This window comes from Amphiura filiformis, chromosome 1 (assembly GCF_039555335.1).
Source record: "Amphiura filiformis chromosome 1, Afil_fr2py, whole genome shotgun sequence".
Taxonomy (NCBI): Eukaryota; Metazoa; Echinodermata; class Ophiuroidea; order Amphilepidida; family Amphiuridae; genus Amphiura; species Amphiura filiformis.
In genome coordinates this window covers 16,291,364-16,316,816 of record NC_092628.1, presented here as the reverse complement: position 1 = coordinate 16,316,816, position 25,453 = coordinate 16,291,364, and the positions used below count along the sequence as shown (strand labels likewise).

The following is a 25,453-nucleotide window of genomic DNA, read 5'->3' as shown; positions in this document are numbered from 1 at the left end:
ATGATGCATATAATGGCATCAATAATGATTCCTACATGAAGCTAATCTAAATGTTATCAAATCCAAACACATTTAAATAAGTCATATTAGAGTGACGGGTAGTGTCCTTTCTAATATGACTAATTTTTTGCGATAGTGTGATACGACCATGGCAAATATTTAGCAGTGGAAAATATCCATGAATCCTAAGTAATACTCCCAGCCGTACAATATGTTTGGCCACTTTGGGTTGCTCTTCTGTGTGTGAAATTGACTCCCACAACTTGTTAACTTAACTATATGAATGATCCTACTATACGTTTTCAAAATAGGTTATTCCAGTTGAAATCCATACACCCCCTAGAGGAGAGATGACCTTAATATCCCACACAGGAGGTGCAGATTTCAAATGGAGTCACCCATTCAGGTAACCCCATTTGAAATACCTAACCCCTTTGTGGAATATTAAGGTCATGTCTTCAATAGGGTGTATGGATTTCAATTTGAACAGCCCGATGAAGGGTATGCAAAATGCAGAAATGTATCACCATGAACGGCTGTTGATAACATACCTGAGGATGTAGATTCAATATGCATATTTTGCCTGTCTCTACCACCGTTCTGATGGAGTCCAGACTCGTCCCATAGATACTCTTCTCAAACTCGCCATGCTCTACAAATTTACCAGCTACGATGTCTTGTTCAAACTTCTGTTTGGTTAGGAAGTGGTAATCTACGCCGTCTGTTTCGTGGTCTCTCTTGGTTCTACTTGTATCTGTTTGGCAGAAAAAAATAATATGTAATAACATATTAATTGGCAATAGGAAAGTGATTAGTTTGTAAAAACAAGGAGGTTCCTGGTCCAAATTATAGGTGACATATTTGTTTCACCTGCTCCAACTTCTGGAATCCGTAAAGGCAATATTGTGAAAGCCAGTGTATTCTCTGGAAGATTTTTGAGCAGGTTTGTGGTATGTTCATTCTCAAAGGTAAGGCCTTAGGAAACTGTTCCACTTCCCACAAGAAAAAAACAAACCTGGGTCTTCGGAGCTGAAACTTGGCCAATGTAGAGCAAATTGAGCCTAAAAATTTCGGGAAAAGTAATAAATAACGGGCATAAGAGATGAAGCTAGCGGAAAACAGGGGTCTTAGGAGTGGCTGTGGATCCTGAAAAAAAGGAGGGAGAGTAGTCACCACAGCACATACCGGTACCACTTGAGAATGGTAGTGCCCATTCTTTCCTTTCCTGGACTTGTTACCATTTTCATTACCTCATTACATACTATCAAAATAACATACTACAATAAAGATCTGTAAACTTGAACTTCTCCCTGTTTCAGACAATCAATCACACAGATTGGGCTATTCCATTTAAAATCCACACTACCCCATGGAAGGAGTATGAATTTCAAAGGGAATGAGCACATGAAACAGCTCCATTTGAATTTCATACACCCTCTAAGAAAGATTCAACCCAAATCTTCCACAGAGGGAGGGTGAGTTTCAAATGGAGCTGTCTAATGTGTTCATTCCATTTGACATTACTACTCCCTCTGTGTAAGATATTTCCAAAATCTTCCACAGGGGTATTGTGGATTTAAATGGAATAGCCCATTGCTGTGTTTTGCACTGATTTCAGTGCAACTGCAAATATTTTAAATATTCATTAATCTTTTTCTTCAAATATATCAATGCTTTGTAACAAAAGAATTGCAAATTGCATTGCACTTTCTGCTGGTTGACAGTTTTAGATTTTCATTTCAGGGGAAGGGGTGAGTTATATTTACTAAGTGAGTAAGTATGGACTGACTAACCGCATTGTTTTCAGACACTAAACAGCCCCCTCCATTCTATGTGATGTTGTCCATGTGGTATACAGGACAGTGTACAAGAGATCAGGAACTAATTTCATGCTCTATTTATAATACTGGCTACACTAGGATCCACAACATGCTCATCTATCAAGGCACATTTCATTAACCCCAATACATTTGTACATTCATTGAATGACCTTAGAAAATTTGAGTACAAAAACTCATACTCTGCAACATGAAGTCAAATTTTGCACTATGATTGTTCAATTGAGGTTATTGAACTATGTCATTGAGATGAGGCCATTGTGGTCCATAGTGCTACGAATGGTGTTTATTGACCAATGTCTGTTAAAAGCAGGTTGGGTCATGGAGTGGTTATGACATGGTGCAGGGTACAACACCTGGATGAGAGTAATAAAGGTAGTTTTTGGGAAGGGGGATTCAATAAGCATGCAAAGTTTTGTTTACGTTTTTCAGTTTTAATCTGTAATCAAATCTTCCTAGCATGACTCATTGAAAATGATGACGTTTCTGTCACAGCCGGATTTTGTAAAATATCTTGTCTTTTTAGCTAAGTATTCATCATGGTCTTTTCTTTAAATTGCAGATTGGAATTTAATTTAAAAGACTAAAACTATTTGCTGCTATTTTAAATGGTCCATGCGACAATGTTAGAAGTGCTTACTGAACTTCTGATTTGAACAGGGAATAGAGGTGGACTTTTGTTTAATTTCTAACATTTGTGACACGTCACATGTCCACACCCATTACTCTATCATATGATTGAACTATTTTTTTAAATTGAGATAAATAAGCACATTTCACAAAAAAATCTTATCACATTCATGCACAATTAGGGAAACATGCATCAGACATTGCCTCCATGCTGGTACTGATCTTTTCAACAAGACCTAAAACCACATAGCTATTAACGAATAATGCGCACAGGAAAAAGGAAATTGCTTGCAATCAAGTTAAGTGCACAAAGTATTATCCAATGATCACATATCCATCATGAATTCGACATCAATGCTCATAAGTATGTGTACATAGTTTGACAAATAACAACAACAAAAAAAGAAAGAATTGAAATCTTGAAACTAACTAAAATAAATGTGTTATTCTGTGATACCGGCATATACTAACATGACTATTGTTTCTTGCCTGAGACTTCAGGCAGAGACAAAAGTACATTTTTCTATTAAAAAAAAAGAGCGCAGTAATTTAGAGTGCCCTGCAAACAGGCACAACACCTAGACGTTGATCCACAAGCGTCAGCACACTTTAAGAGGTTGTCGCTGACCACTATGGCCCCACATCATTCCATTAACCATTTAACAACAATTCAGGGACTTGCTGCTCCAAGAGCGCACACCCTAGACATTCCACAAATAACCATGATCAGCTCCCCGAGTTTCGTACGGGTTACAACGAAACAATTAGCAGTCAGTTCCTTGTCCAGGGGAATTTCAAGCTACCTCAATTTTTCCGCAAAAGAGTACTAGGCACCGTCAGGGTTTCAACCCGCAACCTCTTGCACCACAGTTGAACGTGTTATCGATTGATCTAACTTGACTTGGCCTACATTTTTCTAAGCTTATGCCCCCTCTGTAAATGTGAGGTTGAAATAACCAGGAAATTTGTTCTGAACCAGGATCTCAATTCAGCTCACATAGTATTATGGGCATATCATAAGCAATCGCTAGGAGCGTAGCAGGTTTTTTATGACCTCACTTCCGTCGCTGATCAGCAGAGTGTCTGCCGATATCTGATCGATAAGTCGCTAGCATGTCCGGGCATCAAGTCGGAAGTTGACTTCAAGACAACTTTGACGCTCGGACACTTGCAGTGATTGTACGCTGCTGGTGGATAGTGAAAATGCTACCAGCGTTTGATCACTAGCATATTTTGAATGTTAGTATGATATGCGCTTCACGGCCTCTATGGCTATTTAAGACAGTGACGTAAATACTTTGGTATCTATTATAATTCATGTATACCTGTTAGTCAGGCCTGCCAAGAAAGTGGGAAGGACCCCAGAGGTGGCCTATCTAAATGATCCTACAGGACCCATGACCACACAGTGGGCCCATAGTTAACCATTTCATACAACTGTCTCAATTTTATCTTGAACCTACCCCTGTCCCCCGGACACAAGCCGACTTTTAGCTGCTCTGACTTTAGTGCTGGAACTACTATATAGAACATAGTATTTGATTGAGGGTGAACATTTCCTTCCTTCATAACTGTCTACCTTCCTTTGCTTTTCCAACAGGGAGTAATATATTTAGAAACACGTTCATTGCAAAATAAAAATATACTGATGTAAGACAGAAGGCAACAAAAATACATCAAACATTGAAGAACCAAAGACGTTTTGTCAAAATGTAAACAGCCAACATGAGTAGCAACAAATGTCTTCTTAGACAAGAAACCCACACATGCTATTTTTGACTATAATATCGCTACAACTTTGTACTTTTTTTACCAAGATGTTCCCTGCTGACAAGTTGTTGGATCTTGTCCGTGCAAGATTTCCTAATGTTATCTCATCTTTCAGTTCAAGAGAGCCTGTTTGCTGATGTATGGGGATCTGTCATGCACTGGGATTTGATGACAGAGAAATACAGATTGCTGCCAGTGTTCTCTGTAGAGTATGTGCTTCTATTCTTGGCTTGTAACTTCTTGCGCCTGTAATAAATTTTAAATTTTGGCTGCAGCAAAACCTGCGCATCATGTTCGCTGATGTGCGGGTATTTGTCAAACACTGGGATTTGATGATAGGGATCTACATGTATAGACTGCCGAAGATGCCATGTCGAAGACTTGTATTTAGCATAGACTTGTAACTGAAAGTTCTTGTACCTTTTCTCCTAATCTGAGCAAATTTCCATTTTTCATTTCAACATAATCTGTTCATGTGTGTTTGCTGATGTACCTCCCGTCAAGCACTGACATTTGACGATAGAGACCCAGAGACTGCTGATGAAGGTGTCATGCAGAGGGCTTGCATTTCTTCTTAGCATGTAATTCAAAGTGCATGTGGCATCTGTCTTAATCCAAGACAAATTTGTGAATTAAAGAGGCAGCCCCACCAGAGCAGTTCTTCTGGGGTGAACTAAACCTGCCTGGTTATTTAGCACCTGTCAAGTTCAGAGATAACCTTGTCACTGATTAATTTGGCAACCAGGCAGGTTTGGTTTGTCCCAGAAGTACTGCTCTGGCAGGGCTTCCTCTTTAAGCTTCAACAAAACCTGTTCATCATAGGAATCTTCACTTACTGTCAGAGTTGTGAAGACTGCCACTTATCTCTTAGATGGGAATGATCTTACAATTTATCATCATCCATTTCAGAGTTTAGAGTAACTGATGGCAAGCCTTCATCGGGGGAAAAACAACTTCTCTCAAACTACCAGCTTTGTGTCAAGAACCCCACAGCTGTACATCCCACAGAAATACAACTTCTATTCAACCACAGACCATAAGGACCAGACTATTTACAGGGATGAAAACAAGCACTGACATAAATTTCCTGAAACTGCTTTTACATTTCCTGAAAATGTGTATTTCTCTATATTTGTACAGGGAAGATCCAAGCAAAATTTCCTGAAATCGGGAAATTTCCTGAAGATTTACATCCCTGTATTTAGCAGCATAAAGCCAAGAATTCATGATTGAGTAAGCCCACATTTCTCTCTGCTTCCATCTCCTCATTTTCTTATAAACCACTAAACAAAAACTACTTCAAAAAGACAGCTAAACATGACCGCAAACACATGTATAGCAACACTTCTAATTTGGTCAAGGATGTGCTGGTAATCACTGCATCCTCCGATCTAAGTTCCCCCTCCTCCATGTCAACACAACTGTCATCTGTATACAAAATTCCCGTCGAAAGAGCATGTGTTTTTTCGTCAGGACTGTTATCCCTGCTTCCTTTTAGATCTATGCTGTCCTCAGGCTTGGATTGGTTCCGATGACTAGGCTGGATTAGAATGTGTGATAACATGTTTGCAATGTCCTCAAGCCAAGTTAAACAAAAATAAAAGGAAAAGTGACAGAACCTTCTATATAGGGGAGCTAGTGAAAAGCTCTTGTTGGAAGTGTAGAGAGAAACACATAGTAGGTATAGAAATGATGGTCGTTTTGATTTGAATACTTGTAAGCTTCATATCATAACATGAGAAAATCCTACACATACTGAAGTGGTAAGTTGAACACTGAGCATAGATGGCACCTCTGTAAAGTGTGCTTAGGCTTATGGATCAACATCTAGGCATTGTGCCTGTGCGTTGTGCACTATAAATCACTGCACTTTTTTCCCTACAATTCTTAACTCTGATGAAGACTGCTGTCCCTACTTGTACTGGGATATTCCAGTTGAAATCCATCCACCCCTATAAACAGACATAATCTTCCACACAGGGAGTGTGCATTGCAAATACAATTACTCAAATGGGCTATTCATTTGAAATCTACACCCCTGCCTGGGAGATTGAGGTCGTGTTTTTCATAAGGGTGAATTGATTTCAACTGGAATAGTCCATTCTCTCTGTGCATGACTTGATAGACATCTTTTCCATTTTGCTTCCAACAACTTTCTGTTTTTAATGTCCTTGTGTCTGTTTCTGTCAGTCTTTCATCATTATCACGATTATGTTATTTCATCTTCCTTTATAATTTTGCCTGACTGTTCTTTTTCATCCCTTGTCCTTTGTGTCTGTCTGTCTGTCAGCCTGACTACCTGTCCCTCTGTCTTCTTTTCTGCACTGAATCCAATCTACTTGAGCATAATCTATCAAGAATGTGTAAATGGGCCATTCCAGTTGATATACCCCCTATTGAAGACATGGTCTTAATATCCCACACAGGGAGTGTGAATTTCAAATGGAGTTACTTGAATGGGTAACTCCATTTGAAATCTACACCCCCGTGTGGGAGATTAAGGTCATGTCTTCCATAGGGGGTGTATGGATTTCAACAGAAATAGCCAATGTCATTTACCTTCTGCTCACATACCAACTCCACAATTACAAAGCCATCCATAAATCCATCAAAATTTTTACACAGTCTTTTTCTACACATCACTTCATTTATTAACAACGTCCCCAGGACAGGAAAACCTTGGTAGGAAGACTCAACTTTCCGCATCATCGCAATCATTTCAATACCACTAAACTGCGTATCTCACAAGCGTCAGTCAGTCACCCAACACCTCTGGTGCCTTAATTCCAACCCCTACAGGAAACCTGGGGAATAATCAGTAGTCACTATCTCCGCTTGTCAATCGTTGCCGCCGCGTAGGTGCTAGCTTATGACGGATGTGAAAACCTTACCTTGCCGTGCTATATATGTTTGAAGATTATCACAAGCATGCATGCGTGACTGAACAAACTTATCCTGCATGTCTTCTATTTGCAATTTCGACAATTGGTATTACTTGTACAATGGAAGAGCTACAGCTTTGAACTTTTCTGGGTGAGATAGTCCTGGCCTTAAATTAAATTGAAATGTAAGGGTTTTTTATGACTCACATGAGTAAGGATCATGCTGAAGTCGACTATTTTGATTTTGAAATCAAATATATAGTCATGTCAAGCTTTGAGACTACTTTCAGGATTCTATGTTTTTTGTTACTGTAGCTGCAGAATAGGGCAGTGTAAGTAGTGACTGTCAGCAGTGCAGACAAGATTGCGAGCTAGGGTATACAATAGTCAATATTCTACATTTAGAAACTAAAGAAACAAAATATATTAATAGTTGAGTCAACAGGGATATGGGTCTAGTGTTGACAAATGTTTATCAGCAGTCTTGTGGGTTTTTTGCTCTTGGCAGACCTGTAATACAGAACATTTCTTCTGGGAACTTGTCAAGTCATTATCAAGTGTGAATGGATTACAATGATGGGAATAACATGTTGGTTGACTACAGTCAAATACAAAACATGAGCCATAGTGACCTCAACTATTTAACCTTGGTTTACAAACTTCATATATTCAACTATATTCATCTAACTGACATAATCTAGTTAACCCGAACGTCCCAGTTGCATTTTGGTGAGGGTAAGGAAAGAAGGAAGAAAGAAGAAGAGAAAACTTTTTTCTTCAGGTGAGGTTTTGAACCATCGACCCATTGGGTGCCAGAGAGGTGCACAGGCCTACCTTGCCACAGGGTGTAGCTTGGCCCACCATATGACTGTTCGCATTTAGATGCAATCACATCACATGGGATACCTGCCTGTGCATATGCTTTTGGAATTGGGATCTTTTGATGTTTGGTACAGTTAGGGTTAAACACAAAAATGTAGAGGTATTTGTAAGTCAACTATAAAACATGGGGAAGGGGTGGTCCTTTATTCTCTTTAAATCTGGTTGGATTTACCTCATGAATGAATGCAAGGTGAGTGACCAGCCAAATATGTCTCTTTACGAATTACACAGGAATTGGAACTTGAGCCTCCAAACACAACACTGTACTCAGTATACTGTCCAATGCATTCTTATGCATGTTTAGCAATCAGTCATTGACATTGACATGACTATATGGATTGTCTCAGCAGCAAGCTTCATTATATCATCACAGTTAATCAGCAATGACTTTTGATGTTGTCAATTTCCTCTCAAGCGAATCACCTCATGTCCAACAGACAAGATGGTGTTTTGTTTCTATCCCTTGTGAGGTGAGTGCTGTTTTGTTTTTATCCCTAGTGAGGTTTGAGTCAGGGCTCTGGTCATTTGGGTTATGGTTATTATGGGTTGTCAAAATAGAATGTGGCTACATGTTAGTTGGGTCTGACTCTCTTAGATTACTGACCTTTCTCTCAAGCCCTGCCGGACACAAACCGTAACTGGGGACATGCAAACAAGCAATTTTATATGTATCCATCTTTCACCAAACATGTCAATATAATAATATTAGCTTTTATACCTAAAATAATGTTTGAGTCAGTCTATGTTCAATTCTAATGGGTCAACAAATATCTTGGTGACAACTCTCTAGTCCGAAGGTTCCCTAGTCCGAAAGTTCGCTAGTCTGAACACGCAATTTACCATTTGCTAGTCCGAATTCTGAAAAAGGTTCGCTAGTCCGAATATCGGGTTCTTTAGTTCAAGGGTTCGCTAGTCCGAATAATAAGGTTCTTTAGTCCGAATATAGAATAAGGCTTGCTAACCCTAACCTTAAACCCTAACCCTAAACATAATAGTTATTCTATATTCGGACTAGAGAACCTTCAGATTAGCAAACTTAATTTGGTTTTCGGACTAGCGACCCTTCAGACTAAAGGAAGTCACAAATATCTTTGCAACGAAAAGAATATTTCATTTGGCAGTGGCCAGATAATTACATACAATAACTGGCTAAATTAATCTTAAGAAATTTAAAGTGTGAATTTTGCATAAATGCTACAAGAAGCAATAGCATGTTCACGGCTGTTTTGCTGTACTAGCCAGTGTTACAAAATGACTTTTGATATTGATTAAACAACAAATTTATCCTACACACAATGTGTATCCTGTGTGGACTTGCTCAGGTCAATTAACAGCTCAATCATTTCCTCAACTAATCAGTCAATGTCTAATTCATTACACACAAGGATTATTTTAAGATTATTTTAAGTAGAAATATGATTTCATATTTTGTTTATATTTTGACTGTCATCAATTTGCTTTTAACAGATAAGAGAACTATTTTCTATTACATGATTACACGTCAGAATCGATACAGTGACATTACTAGAACTTCATATGCCATGTTACATACTGTCAACACAGTGTAATGAACAACTGATGAAAATGTGTCCTATCATTGGAAATGTTGAAGATATGATTGTGATACTAAGTTTATAAACAGAGCAAATACTGTCCATTGAATTACTGAATAGAGAATATTCAGTTGCATCACACAAAAGCAAGGTTTACTCAAAAAGGTGACACATTTCCCTGAAAATAATTTACCATTGCAATAATCCGAGACATTCCTCACCGTCTGACGTCACAACACCTGACGTCATCACAACATCATCAATCAGATGTCTGATGGAGTCTGAAGTTTTTGGATGCAACGTAGCAAAGTGAGTTGCACATTTTAGTTCCAGTATCAGATTTAATTTACAAAATAATTTACCACTAGCTTTCAGAGGAAACAATACCTGATGGCCGTCAAGATCGCTTCAACACCGTCTTTTATGAAATGAAAAACAACTAAGGAAATGTTGCTACAAAATAAGTACTATTGTGTACCATCCCTTAGTTGAGTGTAATCACCACATGTGTTCTACATTTTTGACTTCGTAAGAAGTAGGGCACCCTATGGCCTAATTTTGATACTTCCCATGTCCCTCTCCTCCTGGGAGCACCATTACGAGCCAGGGGGCAAGAGGCGTGAAAAGGAAAAAGATGAAATTTCAGTTGCACTAAATATACTACTAAGGTGACACTTGCAGGAAGGTTTTTGGTTCGGGGAGATGTCCCCAAAGGAATGCCGAGTTGGGAAGGCGCCAACTAGAGATAAGGTTTGAAACCCGACATTTATTTCTAGTAAATATAACGTTATTTGGTGTTAATAGGTCCTTTTCAATTCAGGCTAGTAAATACATGTTTGAGCTAAGAATCAAGGCAAAGTTTTAGGAGCAGGTGCAGCATTGGGCTATTCCAGTTGAAAACCATATACCTCCTATGGGAGACATGACCTGAAATGGGTGACTATTTGAAATCTACTACAGCCCCTGTGTGGGATATTAAAGTCATGTCTTCTTCCATAGGGGATATATGGATTTCAGCTGAAATAGCCAAATTTGACTTTGTAAGTTTGGTAAATGTAGTCAAGTGGTCTATACAATTATTCTTCTCGGCCAGGCAGTGACATCAATGCATTGCAAGCATGTGTGTGGGTGTGTATGCCAGCGGTTTGAGTGAACGCTTGTGATTTGAAGCTGCACCCAATGAATTTCATGTTTCCTATGTCTTTTATCTGACTACCTTGTGGGATTTATTGCATTGTCTGGCATACTTGCTTTTAATAGAAGACCCTGTAGTCTGTCATCGATCACTTGGCAAACTGATCTGAGATTGTTCAAAGCATAATTCTGCAGCGTGCAACATAAAGTATATTTTATTAATATATATATATTTTGTTAATGTGCACATCATTCCTAACATATTTCATTTGTTTAACGTGCACCAGTCATGCGTTACTGAATTATGTAAAGCGCAACTATAGTTTTCAGCAAGGTTCTTCAGCTGTCTGAGATTTGGCGCTGTTTATAGCGTAAACAAGGTAGTGGAGTTCGGATTGGCCATTCAAGTTGCATAGCGACATGTGACCTAGTTCTCTTTACGCGATAATCAGAGGGAGCAGACGGACACCGCTGATGGACTTTGCTGAATACATAGCATAAGTATCACAAAGTTTAGCCCTGCTTAGTACCATCCTGCTGATTCATCCTACTCAAGTCTACACACACACCAAGGAAAATATCATGCTAATTATGCTACAGCACTTGACACTCCTACATACCTTAAGAGGTAATACAAGATTATAGAAGTATTAACATGGTAACACCTAATACCAGCCAACACAAAATATTAATAAGCAAGCCACTAGTACAACTATCATTCTGTTTGAAGTACTCAAGTTTCTTTGAAAGTTCATAGAATTAAGCAGTTTGGTGATGCTAGTTGGCTGCATCGCGACATACTGCATCATTTGAGGAATGTTCTAGATTTGAATGAATCTGTGTTCGACACATGACAACCGCAAATCACTCTGTATCCTCCTCTTCCCTAACACATCCTCATAAACGATGGCCAGATGCATATGGTACATTGAAGCACATCACTCAAACATTCTTATTTCAAGTTTTGAGTTCAATTGCTTCACAGATTTGGATTCTGGAAGCAAAAAAAAATGTGTATGTATCCTACTAGAACAGTGTATAATTTCAGGGCTGGTAATCACCAAGCTAACAAGTTTTTGTTCATACTACCAAATGAAACATTTTTCAGGCCCATAATTTCACTGGGGTTATGAGAATAACATGAGCTTTCACATGATAACAAAATCAGCATTTTCATGGGGAAAAGTTGGGGGGTGGGTGTTGAGGCTATCATTTATTTTGGTTAAGCATTTTTAATACCAAGTTTGCTCATTTATTTACTACCAATTACACAATATAATTGATATGCTACAATAAAAATATATATGGTAGCGCCTAGTCATATGAACCTACAAATACTAGCTAAATCAATCTTCTCTTAAATCTATAATCTATGGGTGTTGCCTTCAAGATAACCATCAAATTGTCACCATATGATGGTGTTAAATAACACTGATTACTTAATCCATTAGAACAACTGTTGAAACTATTATGAGTAAGTAAGTAGGTCAGTGGTGAAGTGCTGAAAGGTCTCTCTACTCATGGAAGATCTTAAGACATGGTCAAATATGAGTTTTGTTTGGCATCTCACCATGTTCAGGTATCTTGGAGGGGGAGGGAGAAGCGCCATAAACCGATGACATTGTCAGCATCTTCTTAGTACATTGTACAGTCCAACCTTGTGTCGGGCAAGTGAACAATCCGGAAAATGCGCAATTCTACATTGAATGTCTAAAGTGCTCAAATTGGGACAAGAGCTTACTCAATATAGTGTAACAACACTGAAAGATGGTATTTGAGTGCTGTATGCAGTATGTCCTTCTAAATGCTTCAGAGAATGAAATTAAGGCATCATGGCATTAAAACCATGTTTCCTTATGAAGATCAAAGAGGCGTATAAAAGGAGGTTGGACTGTATGGATGTGTAATTAGTGGGTAAGGTTACATAGGAAATATTAATGACCACCCCTGAGCCTTAGCTTATTGCTGACCCACTCTAACCATAAGCTACACCTGTAGTAAGCCACAGCTTTCTGGCTTACTCCAGGAAGACTGCAATCTAATATCAACCTCTGTGTTTGGCACTAAAATAAGTAGTATTAAATAACCTTTCTTCCAAATATTAAGCTCTTTGTTTCAACACTATGGATTTCTTGAGAAAACGACAAAATTGATGATAGAAGTAATTGCCCTTTTTGGTAAAGTTTCAAATGAATCCTGACCAGTACTTGCCACTGACCACTGCATTAAAGTACGGCAATCCACAGCTTCCTTAATTTCAAGGTAGCTAAGAAGTATCCAGTTGCCATCCTAAAATAACAGGTGTGAGAGTGAAAGGTTGCCAAGATGAGTGAAGACATCTCTGATTGAGTTTCAACTTATCATGACAATGGTAGCTTCTGGTGGAATGAAGCGAAGGCCAAAACTGACCACTAGGAGTGGTGCTCGGCTTCTAATGGAATGAAGGGAAGGTCAAAATTGACCACTAAAGCATTTTCTATCCTGATGTGGCAGTACCATGAGTGCGTATTTCATTGGACGCAGCTACAAATTGCTAGTGTTTGTTCAAAGCACTGGCATACACACGCATGCGCTTATGCAGCATAGATGCACACACAAAACAGCTGCCTCAACGCTTTGCCGCCACAGCCACATCAGGGAGGAAAATGCTTTAGGTGTTGAGCTCAGCACCTGAAGGAATGAAGAGAAGGCCAAAACTGGCCATTTGGAGTTGCGAGTCCATTGGTCAAGGTTTCAAAACAGGTGCGCTGCCAAAGTGAGTGACAAGATCTTCTGTTGAATCAATATCAAGTTATCAACCACTTCTTGGGGCAAAAATAAAATTTGGCAAATAATAAGAGTGACAGGCAGAAAACAGCATTGGCAGAGCTAAATAACATCCGATGGCTGTTTAGTGGGCTTTGCCACTCAATGCTATGTAAGTGTATGCCTGTTCAATAAAATGGCCCAACAGACCACTTTCATTATTTCGTACTTTACAAGAAACTTAGCATTCACCATCTACAAAAGGTTGCATTTAACAGAGTAGCTAAGATGATCTTCAGAATCAAAGATATGTTTAATAACACATCATATACACTGATTGGGATTATGTTTAGCTCTTTCATATTTCAGCACATCAACCTTTCACTTGTGTTTTATTACTTTGCAAAGTTTTCAAATTCCAACTTCCATCAAAGAAATCTATTTTCAGGACTTAACATTTCTGCACTCTATCAATCTATCAGTAAGCACCACAATCTTTGCCAATAATACAGTCCCTACAAGCTTTAAATATATCTTTATTGTCTACATGCATGTTGAATTTATCCATCAACTAACTATGACATCACACTGTACTGCAGACAGATTGGCACCCAGCGGAGCTCTCTTCCACCACTTGCACAAATACACTTTAGCATGACACTGTATTGAAATTTTTCAGAACATCTTTTAACCATAACAGTATGATCTAATTTAGTACAGTACTAATTTAGGTAACTTAACTTAAACAAAACCTGACAACTAGGAGGGGTCAGAGACTGAGTGGATACAATGGGTACTGTCGTAGTCAAATTCTTGTATGAATCATATGTGAGGCTTCGACCTCCATCAAAACACATTGTTCCCTATTGACTTTGAATCATAAGATTTTGGCACTTCTCTCATGGAAGCAGGCCTGAGAGTGTGTCTTTGAAAAAATATCTGTTTTTGGTGAACGGAGGGTCTGGAACAGCTAAAAAATCAGAAATTATTTAAACCATACATACTATTGTACACAACAAGTGTGGAAATAAATCTGGAAGTTGGAAAAAAATATATTTGGAAACAGATTAAAATCTGGTCTCTCACACCTCTGTAGAAGTACCCAGCATTGATTATAAAGGAAAATGAAAGATTTTTGGGATTTGGGATTGTATAATATCCAAGCACAGATCCCAGTTTTTGAAAGGAAAGGCCAGCGCATGAAAATCTCAATATGGCTGTGGTGCAGGTGGTGGGTGTGTAAGCTGGGACTGTACATTATAAATATTATCATTATCCGATTTAGCTCTAAAGCTGTCATCATGGTCATAAGTCAAAGACTCCCCCCTCCCTGGATATACCCCTTGATATATCAAGCACTCAATATCAGAGCAATACATTTGGGTGTCATTCTGAATACAACTGACTTCAAAATAATTATAAATCAGGATGGGTACAGCATTGGAAATAAGCCCTATCGTAGTGCAATTTGCACCAAAATTTGCCAGTTGCGATACAACTTTAAAAGTGTGGTGCAAGATTTCGATACCACATTGTACTGACTTTTTGTGTTGATTGTCTGGAACTGGACTTCAAACTCCTCTGCATCAGACAAAATTTCACCACAACTTTCAAAATTGGGTGCAAAAGAACACCCCAAGGTAAAAAAATATTCAAAGACTGCATCAGTGTTCCAAATAATTTGCCAAATAGGTGCTAGCACTTTCTAAACTGGGCTTAAAAAGAAACTTATAATTTTTCACAAGGTGAAATGTCTCATAGTTCATTAATAGTCCCTGCCAAAATAGTTCAACATAATACCATTAATCCATATTAAAGCGTTCAGCTTAACAATATCAAACCCACCTGGTTGCGACCAAATTAAATCACTACCAGACCTATTAGGGACCTAATACCGGACCTATTACATGGTTCTAATAAGTCATTCAGGAAGAAGGTGGTCATGAGGCTGATACTCTCAAGCCATAGAGGCTTAATCTCTCTCCACTCTCCACATAAACGCTCACCCGTTGTGTGCAGCATGCATCACTTTGCGACAATTATTACAAATTTCACATGTTTCCACGACGATACTCAAAATTTACACCGATAATTCATTCAATAAGTACAAAAATGCCTGATATTTTAACAGATATGTCTTATTACATTACAGCCTATGATAGTTTGAGATAATGGAACAAAACTTGGCACCTTACTGCAGCATATAAGCAGATACTATGTAAAAGGAAACACAAGGTGTGAAGGAAATCCATATACTTGGGATTAATTTAGATATAACTTGTTAGACTGTATGGCATCTGACTGCTGGCAGGCTGGCTGGCATGTGATATTACAGACCTATATGGATGGCTGTTAATAGCACAAAAGTGCATAAAGGGGTCTTATAGAATAGGAATATCGAATAGGACCCAAGATTTGATTCTGAGTTTGAAAAAATTCCCTCCTCCAATCTGTGCAATCCCAAGGAAGGCACAGTTTCAAAAGTTGCAATTTCCGCTTCAGTGAATGCCAACGTTAACCATAGCAGACCCCATTGAATTGCTTCACAAACAAATAAGCAATATTAAAATCAATAACACTGTGCACGTTGTTTACCATTGAAGTGGACTTGAAAATGTAACATTCAGATTGTGGGTCATTGTTGGTGTTTTCACCACAGTTTCCTGAATTTTTAATCTTTTTCATAGAATGAGGGTTCAAATTAAAGAAAACATCCTTGCGGTCATTATGGTTACCTTAATTTTCGAAATTAACTCTCACTTTGGCTACAAGGTCATGATTCATGAACTGTTAGCTTATTTATTGTGTTGACTATATTTCACTAGTCTTATCAATATGTGACACGATCAACAGAAATGATGTTGCTAATATTGATTAAAATTTTTTAACAAGTGCTCAAATTCTTGCATTTCTTATTGCTTTCAGCAACTGATTTTAACTTGGTAACATAAAGTTAAATTTCCATGTGGCTGCATCAAAATTGAGTATTTTCTAATGGCTCTTTTGTGAATTTTGATGTATTTTTATGATGTGATTAATAAAGAATGATTGAATAATGTTGTAAAAACCTTAAAATTTTAATATTTTCAACATTAGAATCTTGATTGCATCACATCTTTGAAATTGTGTAAAAGCAAAACATAAACATGCAAAGAGTACTTACGTGGTACAGCAGCTGCAAATCTGTCATCACCCTCGAGTAGTCTCTGCCGCAGCTCGTGTCTGCCAACCTTTGGTGGTCCTATTAACACTACAGGTCTCTTCTTCTTGTTGACCGGCGTATAGAGACTAACCTCCTCGTATGTTAGAACCTCATCAGTTTCTTGTTCTGAAGAAGTTTCAAAATGTTATGAAATTAGATATTCAATTTCATCGTTATATTCACAAGAGGGTATAGTAATATATCATATTCTAGAATAAAATTAAAATCTTATTTAAAAGTGGTTTCTCTGTTATCTACATTGCAATTTGAAATAAAAACCAAACAAACAAAAAAACATGCAAGCTATAATTTTCTTACATTTCAGATCCATAAAGGTCAACTGCAATGACAACTTACTTCTGAGCAGTTTGCCAGCAAAGTGGTTACGTAACTCCTTGATAACTGAATCGCACCTTTGGAAATAATACTATATGCCGTACACTTTGTGTAGAGATCACTTTGATTGTAGTTCATGACTTAAAAACATGCTCCAGTTAGCATAATTGGCTGCACGTAAAACTTTGATGGCAAATTGAAGAATAGTGGTCGCTACCTCCAACCCTAATCCTATATATAATTTCTTACTCCTAATCCTACCCTGACCCTAATATCATAATCCTAAATAATCTCTTAATCTAATCCATAACCCCAAATCTAAAGCTTAACCCTAGTATCTTAGGGTGGTGCCAATTATTCTCAAATCTTGCCCATGTTACTTCACCAGAAATCCACTGTTAAAGCACTATTCTATAGCTGGCTGTAAGAAGAAGGTAACTGATATGTTATTACTATACCCTTACATCCTTCTTGCGCAAATGTTAACAATCTTGCTTCCTTGTAAATACACAAACGGGAACTCACCATTTGGATTGGAACTATAAAGCTTCTTCTTTTTCTTCTTTTTCCTCTTCCCACCACATAACAATTTCTTCTTTGGCTCTTCATCGTCAGGCATTGTTTGCTTCATGGCTTCCCGTCTGAAAATAGATTAAAAGTAGTACTTGAGTTAACCAGCATTATTTGTTTTGTTAATAAACAAAGTTAGGGATGGCTTCAAAATAATATGTTTTGCTATGGTCATTTTACATATTTTAAACTTCTGTGCCTGAAGGTGCAGAACCTGTGGTTTAACCCCAGGGGGGCACTCAACACAAATGACCATACGGGTATGCTCCCTGGAAAGACCCCCCTTTGGGATATTTGAAGACCCACCACCTCAAAATTCCGGGGGAGCATACCCACCAATAATTTTTGATGTGCCCCCCGGTTTAAACACATTCTATTGCACAGAACAATATAAACCTATTGCAGATTCTGCTAAAACGCAAGCAGTCATCCGTCGGACAAGTTTTGAAGTCACCCCTATAAATGAAGGGAAAACCAGTCATGATTTTCACATAAGATCAAAGTTTTAAAAATCTAAACTGTTCAATCATAATTCTTAGGTAATTGGAACAGATAGGAACATGCAGATATTCTTTTCAGGGTAATCTTATTTATTAACTAAAACATAACACATACGTCACAGCTGGAACTGATCATATGAATTATGCAAACATGATACAGGAATGCATGTCATTTTTTAGTCTCAAGTGGATACTAGTAACTTGGGAACCATGACAACATTAAATAAATCATGTCATATGAACAAATATTTTATTTTGCTAAATCATGTCTTTTTTTTTTTCTTATTAGCTCAAAGGCTGCCTACTGAGAATCTGTTATTTTGGAGAAATTCTCTTCCCGACAATATTAAACAGGAAAATACCCTCTGTCATGTTTTCATGTTGCTTGTGGAGGGAAAAGAGTGTACCTCCAGGGATAAGAGAATTAGGGGTCTTTCAGCCACTTCAGCTGTTTAGGTAAAGCTATATGGACATGTAAGCCATCATTACCCTGTCACAGCGTATCCTGTAACTCTACCAGGTGGCCACCATGCACAATTCTGTTACTGCAATCGTTCAGAGGTGCTGACGACCGCCGACTTGATGGTCACCAGCACTCCCAAAAGGCTGATGGCAGCCACACTGCATGTACTAAATTGGCAATACCTGGCATTTTATTTCATTCAGTCTCAGAAGAAAATGATAACCAGTCAAGTTCAATCAGAGCCCTGGTACCTCACCATTGTTATGCAATGTAGTTGGTCAACTTTATTTTACGAAAGTTTTAAGAAAAGTTACGAAAAAATTTGCAGTGCGTTCCACATGATGCATCTTTGCCATAAATATGGAGAGTAATATAATAATTTGCCGTTATATAGCACATACTTTGAAATAGCATACATTTCATTTTGCCCTGTACCGTAAGGCGACAGTTCAAAATGCCACACTCTCATAGCAATACCCATGTGGCTATTAAAATAAACCCCTGTTTCCCCGCTTAATTATTTTGCTGAATGCACATTTTTTCAGGCTGTTATTCTGGACAAAACTAGACATAATTATAATAGGAAACACAAGCCTACACATTTCCCTATAAAGAATCACAATTAATTATATTTTGGTTCACCTCAAGTTTGGCAGTGACGTCAATGCTCTTTCGCGGTTGCGCCACAAGCTTGCCAAAAGACCTCCCCTGTATGCGTACATGTACACTCATGGCGTTTAACTTGCACGATTCGGTTATGCGGCGAGCGAAAAACGCACATACATCACTACCAAACTTGAGATGAACCAAATTATATGATAAGTAACCATGATTCCATGATACCCCATGGGCACCATTGCCCTTCTTTGTGCCACGGATTGGCTAATTACATGATATAATCATCTCAATAACCAATCAAAATAGAGCTTTTGGATCTAGAAATTTTAAGCGTAATCCCCTACACCCTTTCTGACTTCTTACCATATCTCTGATTGGCTAAATACATGATGCAGCCCTCTTTTTAACCAATCAATATCTTTCTTAAAGCGCCCACCAAAAATGACTTTGTTAAGCGCCCACCAAAAATGATTTTGTTAAGCGCCCTGGGCGGTTAATGGAATGAATACGGTATATCACATAATAGGAAACACAAGCTTATGAGTTTCCTTGTGGAGAACCACAATTCATTATGATAGGTAGGGATGCTGCAATGATACACAAGGAAACAAGCTGTCATACAACATGATGACGTTGACCATCTACACATATATGAGAGGAACCAAATTGGGGGCATTTAGGGGAAAATCACTACTTTTAAATGAGAATTTCTGTTAAAATCCCACAACACTATTCCTGTACAACTGATTGAGTATTTACGTGCAAACACACCAGGATGATATGGATTTAAATGTCATTGCAGTCTCAAGAAATTGGAACTTGTTTGTTGGCTTTGTCCTCTTAAAATTTCAAGTTGGGTTTAAACCTGGGTTATAGAATGATTTATACAAATTGCAAAGGGAAAAACAAAAATACAAATTATTGAAATATCAATTGAGTATTTTCTGCATTTCATGTTTGTTACATTTTAAGCAGGTTGTTCCAATTAGCAAACATATAACTTAATCACAGCACACTCCAGTTACTTGTAGTATGTGGCTTCATGTGATTATGGACAAACGTATCCCTCATTACTTTTCCCCTCAAATGTAGATTTGGTTAGTTTCTTAATAAAGCCAATATGATATTTCAATACCTATTTCTCATTTTTTACATATGTTATAAATAAATGTATCATATCAAACTGTATTCATAACAGCAGAGAGATACCACCTGCAGATAATTTTGCTGACTCACCGGTAACCAAGGAAGCTTTGATGGAAAGTGTCTTGTCCTGTCATGATATGACATGAGTGTCAAACTAACATATCCTGTATGTCATTCACAATCATGGGTGATGTGCATGCAAGGAAACGTTTCTACTACTGTTGCACTGTCATTTTCTTGGTTGTTGCGGACATCTAGTAACTTAGTTATAACCTACAACCCAAGTCCTAACCCTAATCCTAACCCTAAACATGACCTGACTATAATCCTAAAGCTGACACTACCCCAGCCTAACCATATCTCTAACACTAACCCTAATGCTAACCCTAACTTAACCCTTTTCAGGCTAATGACCCTTGTCTTAGCCAATCCAGCAAAAGGCTTAAACCAAATCAGTAGAAATCCTCTTCATATCAAATTTTGGGTTTATCCTATAGTGTAAGAGAGCACGAAATACTAATAGGATTAGAGTTAGGGTTAGGATTTAGGGTTAGGGTAAGGGTTAGGGTAAATGTTAGGATTGGGATTAGAGTTGGGATTTTTTTGGTGCTCTCTTACATGAAGGATACACCAAAATTTGTTCAGCCCATGATACATGTAATTTTATCCTTAGTGTAAGAGAGCACGAAATACTAATAGGATTAGAGTTAGGGTTAGGATTTAGGGTTAGGGTAAGGGTTAGGGTAAATGTTAGGGTTAGGGATAGGGTTAGCATTAGAGTTGGGATTTGTTTGGTGCTCTCTTACACGAAGGATACACCAACATTTGTTCAGCCCATGGTACATGTATTTTTTCAAATATTTCGCAAGTCGCAGAAAATCGTAAAATATTTGTGAAGATGAAATATGTACGTGTTATGAGAAGTCTTTTTGACAAATACAAAAACTGTATTTCATATATTCACTAGGTCATGAGGTTCTTGACTTATGCTCAAAAGTGTAAATTTTCCAACATTTGACCAATAACCTATCAATAGAAATTAAATTACAATGCATTAAAATCTTGGAAAATATTATTATTATAATATGCAGATACCATATAAAATGCTGTGATATTTGAGGTGTAAAAAGAGCCACATACAAGAAGCTAAAAGCTATTGAACTCTAAAACGCCTCGCAAGTTCTTATACTTCAACAAACAGAAGTAGGCCTAATATCCATAGCTCACGTCACACCAGAAGCGATCTGAACAATATGGCATTGACTTGTTTTCACCCATCTATACAAGGGACTTGGGGAGTAGAGAAATTGGATATTTCCTCCGTGCATTTCCTCTCCACATACCTTAGAGAGTTAGAATGGTTTACAAAGCATACAATCAGCAAATAGGAATCCCTGTGTACTTTTTGCTGAGTTTGTAAAAGAAGGCATAAACCAATTGGCAAATTGAATCGTCATTTTCTTAGTTATATGATTATATCAAGGCTTTGAGTGTTGATCAAACGGTAGATTCCAGGAGCCTTGTAAAGAACACAAATCTGTTTCTACATATGCACTGGCATGGCATAATATAATGAGTCAAATTTCAAAAGCGGATTCCTAAAACAGATTTAAATTGAGATCCTGATGTAGAGTTTACCACTCAGTTCCCCCGATTTACTGCCACCAGTCAAACAGTAACGATACCTCAACTGCTAGGGGGATAGACTTTGGTGCATGGTGTTTGGAGCTGGAGCAACAGCTCATATGGTTAGATTACTCTTCTGAAAAAAATGAGCTAGTACAAAATTCTACTGGAGCAAGAGTTAGTGCTTATAGTAAAGGTATAGGCTTCCAAAACTCAGGGAGCTGATCCTGACTGTCAAGGTTCATTGCAGGATGACTAAGTGTGTATTTCTTAGCTCTGCATCTCTCCTGGAGCAAGAGCTAGTGCTTATGGTAAGGTATACATTTCAAAACACAGGGAGCTGATCCTGGCTGTCAAGGTCCATTGTGGTATGACCAGGGTGCATACTTCTTAGCTCTGCATATTCCTGAATTGTTGTGGAATGGCTTATGGAGTGATTTAGGTCCACTTATGATCTTGACATAGCACACTAAAACTCACTGAAGATTTTTTTTTTTTTTTTTTGGGTGGGGGGGAGTATAGTTTTTTTGCTTCATCAATTTTCACTTTCACCATGCCTTGCAATTTCCACTTACTGTTGTTGGAAGTTTCTACTTGGTATAAGTCCCGCCAACGATTGATCTTCCTCTCCTTCCCTATAAGCTTGCCACCAGTTGCTATCCTCCTGATTTATAACATGTAGGATGTCACCCTTGTGGAAGGACAGCCCTAGCTCTCGGCATGGAATGTACATGTCATCCTCGGGGTCGTAGTCAAAGTGCGCCCTCACATGAACCTGTGTAAATAGCGAGAGGTAATTTTAGCATCATTGAAAAGATAATTTAGCAGTTGGAGTAACCATCAAATCTGAAAACATACTCAAACCAATGCTATGTGATTCTGTTTGACTGGTTATTAGTTATGGATGTTGAGGCATGCTTGCAATAAAAACGAGGACGGGTTTATGGGCAATTTGCATCTGCATCATGTTTTTCATTCAACGGGTAACCATGACAACAATATTAGGACTATTGACATAAATGATGTATTAAGAATGTGTGGAAGATAATTGAGCAAAATTGAAAATTTGATGTGCAGGTATGGTCTTCCAAAAATGGGACAGTTACTTTGTGTGTTTATACAACAATATTATATCGAGGGTTCTGAACCAGAAAGCCTTAACTCACTATGACCAGCTCTCACAAAATGAGAATAAAGTTGGCTCCTTGCTTTGGTCTTCAAATTTTCGATTGAATTTTGTCATGATTAATGGACTGTATCTTCTATAGTGCCCGGGTGACTTTATGCTCATTTTGTGGGAGCATGTGATTATGAGTTGAGGCTTTCTAACCCTTGATATGTACTTTTTGAAATAGAATCGTAAAACCTGTGCATTTTATCACTTGTCCTTTAGTCTATACAAATTGGCATTTACAATGGTACGGGCAGTTAACATTTATTGCTTGTATTATTGAGTTGTAACTGAATGCATGAATTGACCTGAATATATCAAATTGTGGCTTATTTATCCTGATAATATATATGGTCATAACAGTGACAGTCAGTGATTATCATGAGACCTAAATTCCTATGCACGATTTGTTGTGACCACTGCTTGATGTTTACAACTGTCAGAATATATGAATGTGAAAAAAATGTAATGCTTTCTACTTGGCCATTCTCCAGCACGCTTATTCCTTGCCCTCCCCTCTATGTGATTATGCTGATGTGGGAAGCATCTTCATTCTGCAGTTCATGTTTTTGACTAATATAGATTTTTACCAGCTAGCAGGGATTCTCTTGTGTAGACTTTACCCAACAGCCCCTGACAACTCAAAGAAAGAAAATCCCTTTAAAAGGGATGCATCTGGTAAAAGAACAAGAAATATTCCTTGTTCTTACTGTTAAATATACACACATTAGGTATTAAGTGTAAAATTGCTTATTTTTGCCGCTTCTTGCGAAAATGTGTATCAACTATCACTTTAAATAGTATGAAACTTCTTAAGATTATCCAAGCAGAATTGGGCCAAACTAATAATGCTCACTTGGCATTTTTTCTTTGCCCCAACCCCTGACAAAATGTCCAGGCACTAAAATGTTAGAGTGTTTTCTTTTAACTCACCATTGTGCTTTGATCTCTAGCTGGTGGTCTGGTTGACTCCTTAGATGGTATCAAGAGAAACGTCAAGGTGCCTGTCAAAGTACTCTGTAAGGAAAGAATTAAACATTGTGATTTATTATTATCATCATTTTCAAGTGTCATCAATATCAATGACCTGTCATGGCATCCAAACCGATCATAGTAATTTTCAACAGCAACCTGCTATACATGTAGTTCTGTGTGTTGCAATTGGATGAGCTCTAGTCCAGAAACGTTTACTCCCCAGTTTGCCTGAGCTTCCCTTCTGTTTACTTCAATCAACACAAATTTGGGATGCGAGTACAAGCTATATTTTATTGCAAAGTTGGCAGATATAAAAATGCTTAATGAAAATTAATATTATTTTGAGATTACCACATCTTTAATCACAACCTGTGCATAAATTGCATTTAATGACAAGAATTGCCCTATTTCCATGATGTATATTGCAGCCCCAAACACTGGCAGTTGTTTTCTCAGCTTATCAGGTACCACATTTTCCATTCCGACATTGGAACATGAGCCACCATTTTAAGTACCCCTAATTTAATCATGTGTCAATGAGAAAGCTTATCTAAGAAAATGCAATAGTCTGATAGTCTTCAATATCACCATGAGTCCACTTGCAGATTAGAAAACGGAAGACTTTTATCACATTGAATAAAAGTACTTACATTACAAAACAAAATGCAAAATTCTTATCAATATTCTCTCAAAATTGCAAGACCGCCATCAAAAATCACTAAATCAATCCTATTTAAAATCATTTGGATGCATTTCTTATGAACATTTCAAATATAATATTTATGACAATAAAATTGTGACATTGAAAAAAAATATGAGCAGAATGCTGCTTTGACAGTACCAAAAGGGTTATGATAGAATAATATCTCTCGTTACATTGTACCTTATGCTGTGACAAATAGGGAGGTTAACGACATGGTCGTCTAAAATTACACAGCTCTGAAAAAATACTAAATCTTTACAACTACAGAACATACTTAGAAGAGATATAGTTTACAAGATATTAGACTGAATGGCTCAAATTTCATCACTTATCTCATGCAACCAGTCTGTAGACTCCATGAGATTTAATTGGAAACTCTTGAACATCCTTACTTAAGTTTCATTGTGCACCATTAATCTTAGATAATGTTCAAGAGACACAATTTGGTTATGTTAAAGGTGCATATTCACAATTCTGACTTTGAACTGTTAACATTAGTTTATAATGATTCAATCTGCAGATTGTGTATATCTGTGTGAAATGCATAATTTAAAACATTTTTGATTTTTGTTTGACGAAACCAAGCAAATCTTTACTCACTACAATATTTCGTCCTACACATCGGAGGACTTCATCAGGTATGACTGATATGGTCATCTGATCCACTTTCCCGGCAAACAAGTTCGAGTGGTTTCCGGTGTTCCTTAGT

The 25,453-nt window shown here is 37.7% G+C and overlaps 1 protein-coding gene across 4 annotated transcripts in view; it reads right to left on the bottom strand.

The window, feature by feature from the left end:
• Positions 1-25,453, bottom strand: part of LOC140159516 (protein PALS1-like) — a 179,119-nt gene that overhangs the window by 7,905 nt on the left and 145,761 nt on the right. For all 4 annotated transcript variants that reach the window (XM_072183038.1, XM_072183099.1, XM_072183160.1 and 1 more), the window contains 5 exons: positions 24,000-24,083; positions 22,471-22,670; positions 17,498-17,613; positions 16,598-16,762; positions 552-754 (listed from right to left, as the gene is read on the bottom strand). In XM_072183038.1, coding sequence (XP_072039139.1) covers positions 552-754; positions 16,598-16,762; positions 17,498-17,613; positions 22,471-22,670; positions 24,000-24,083 — 768 coding nt within the window. The remainder of the gene's footprint in view (positions 1-551; positions 755-16,597; positions 16,763-17,497; positions 17,614-22,470; positions 22,671-23,999; positions 24,084-25,453) is intronic.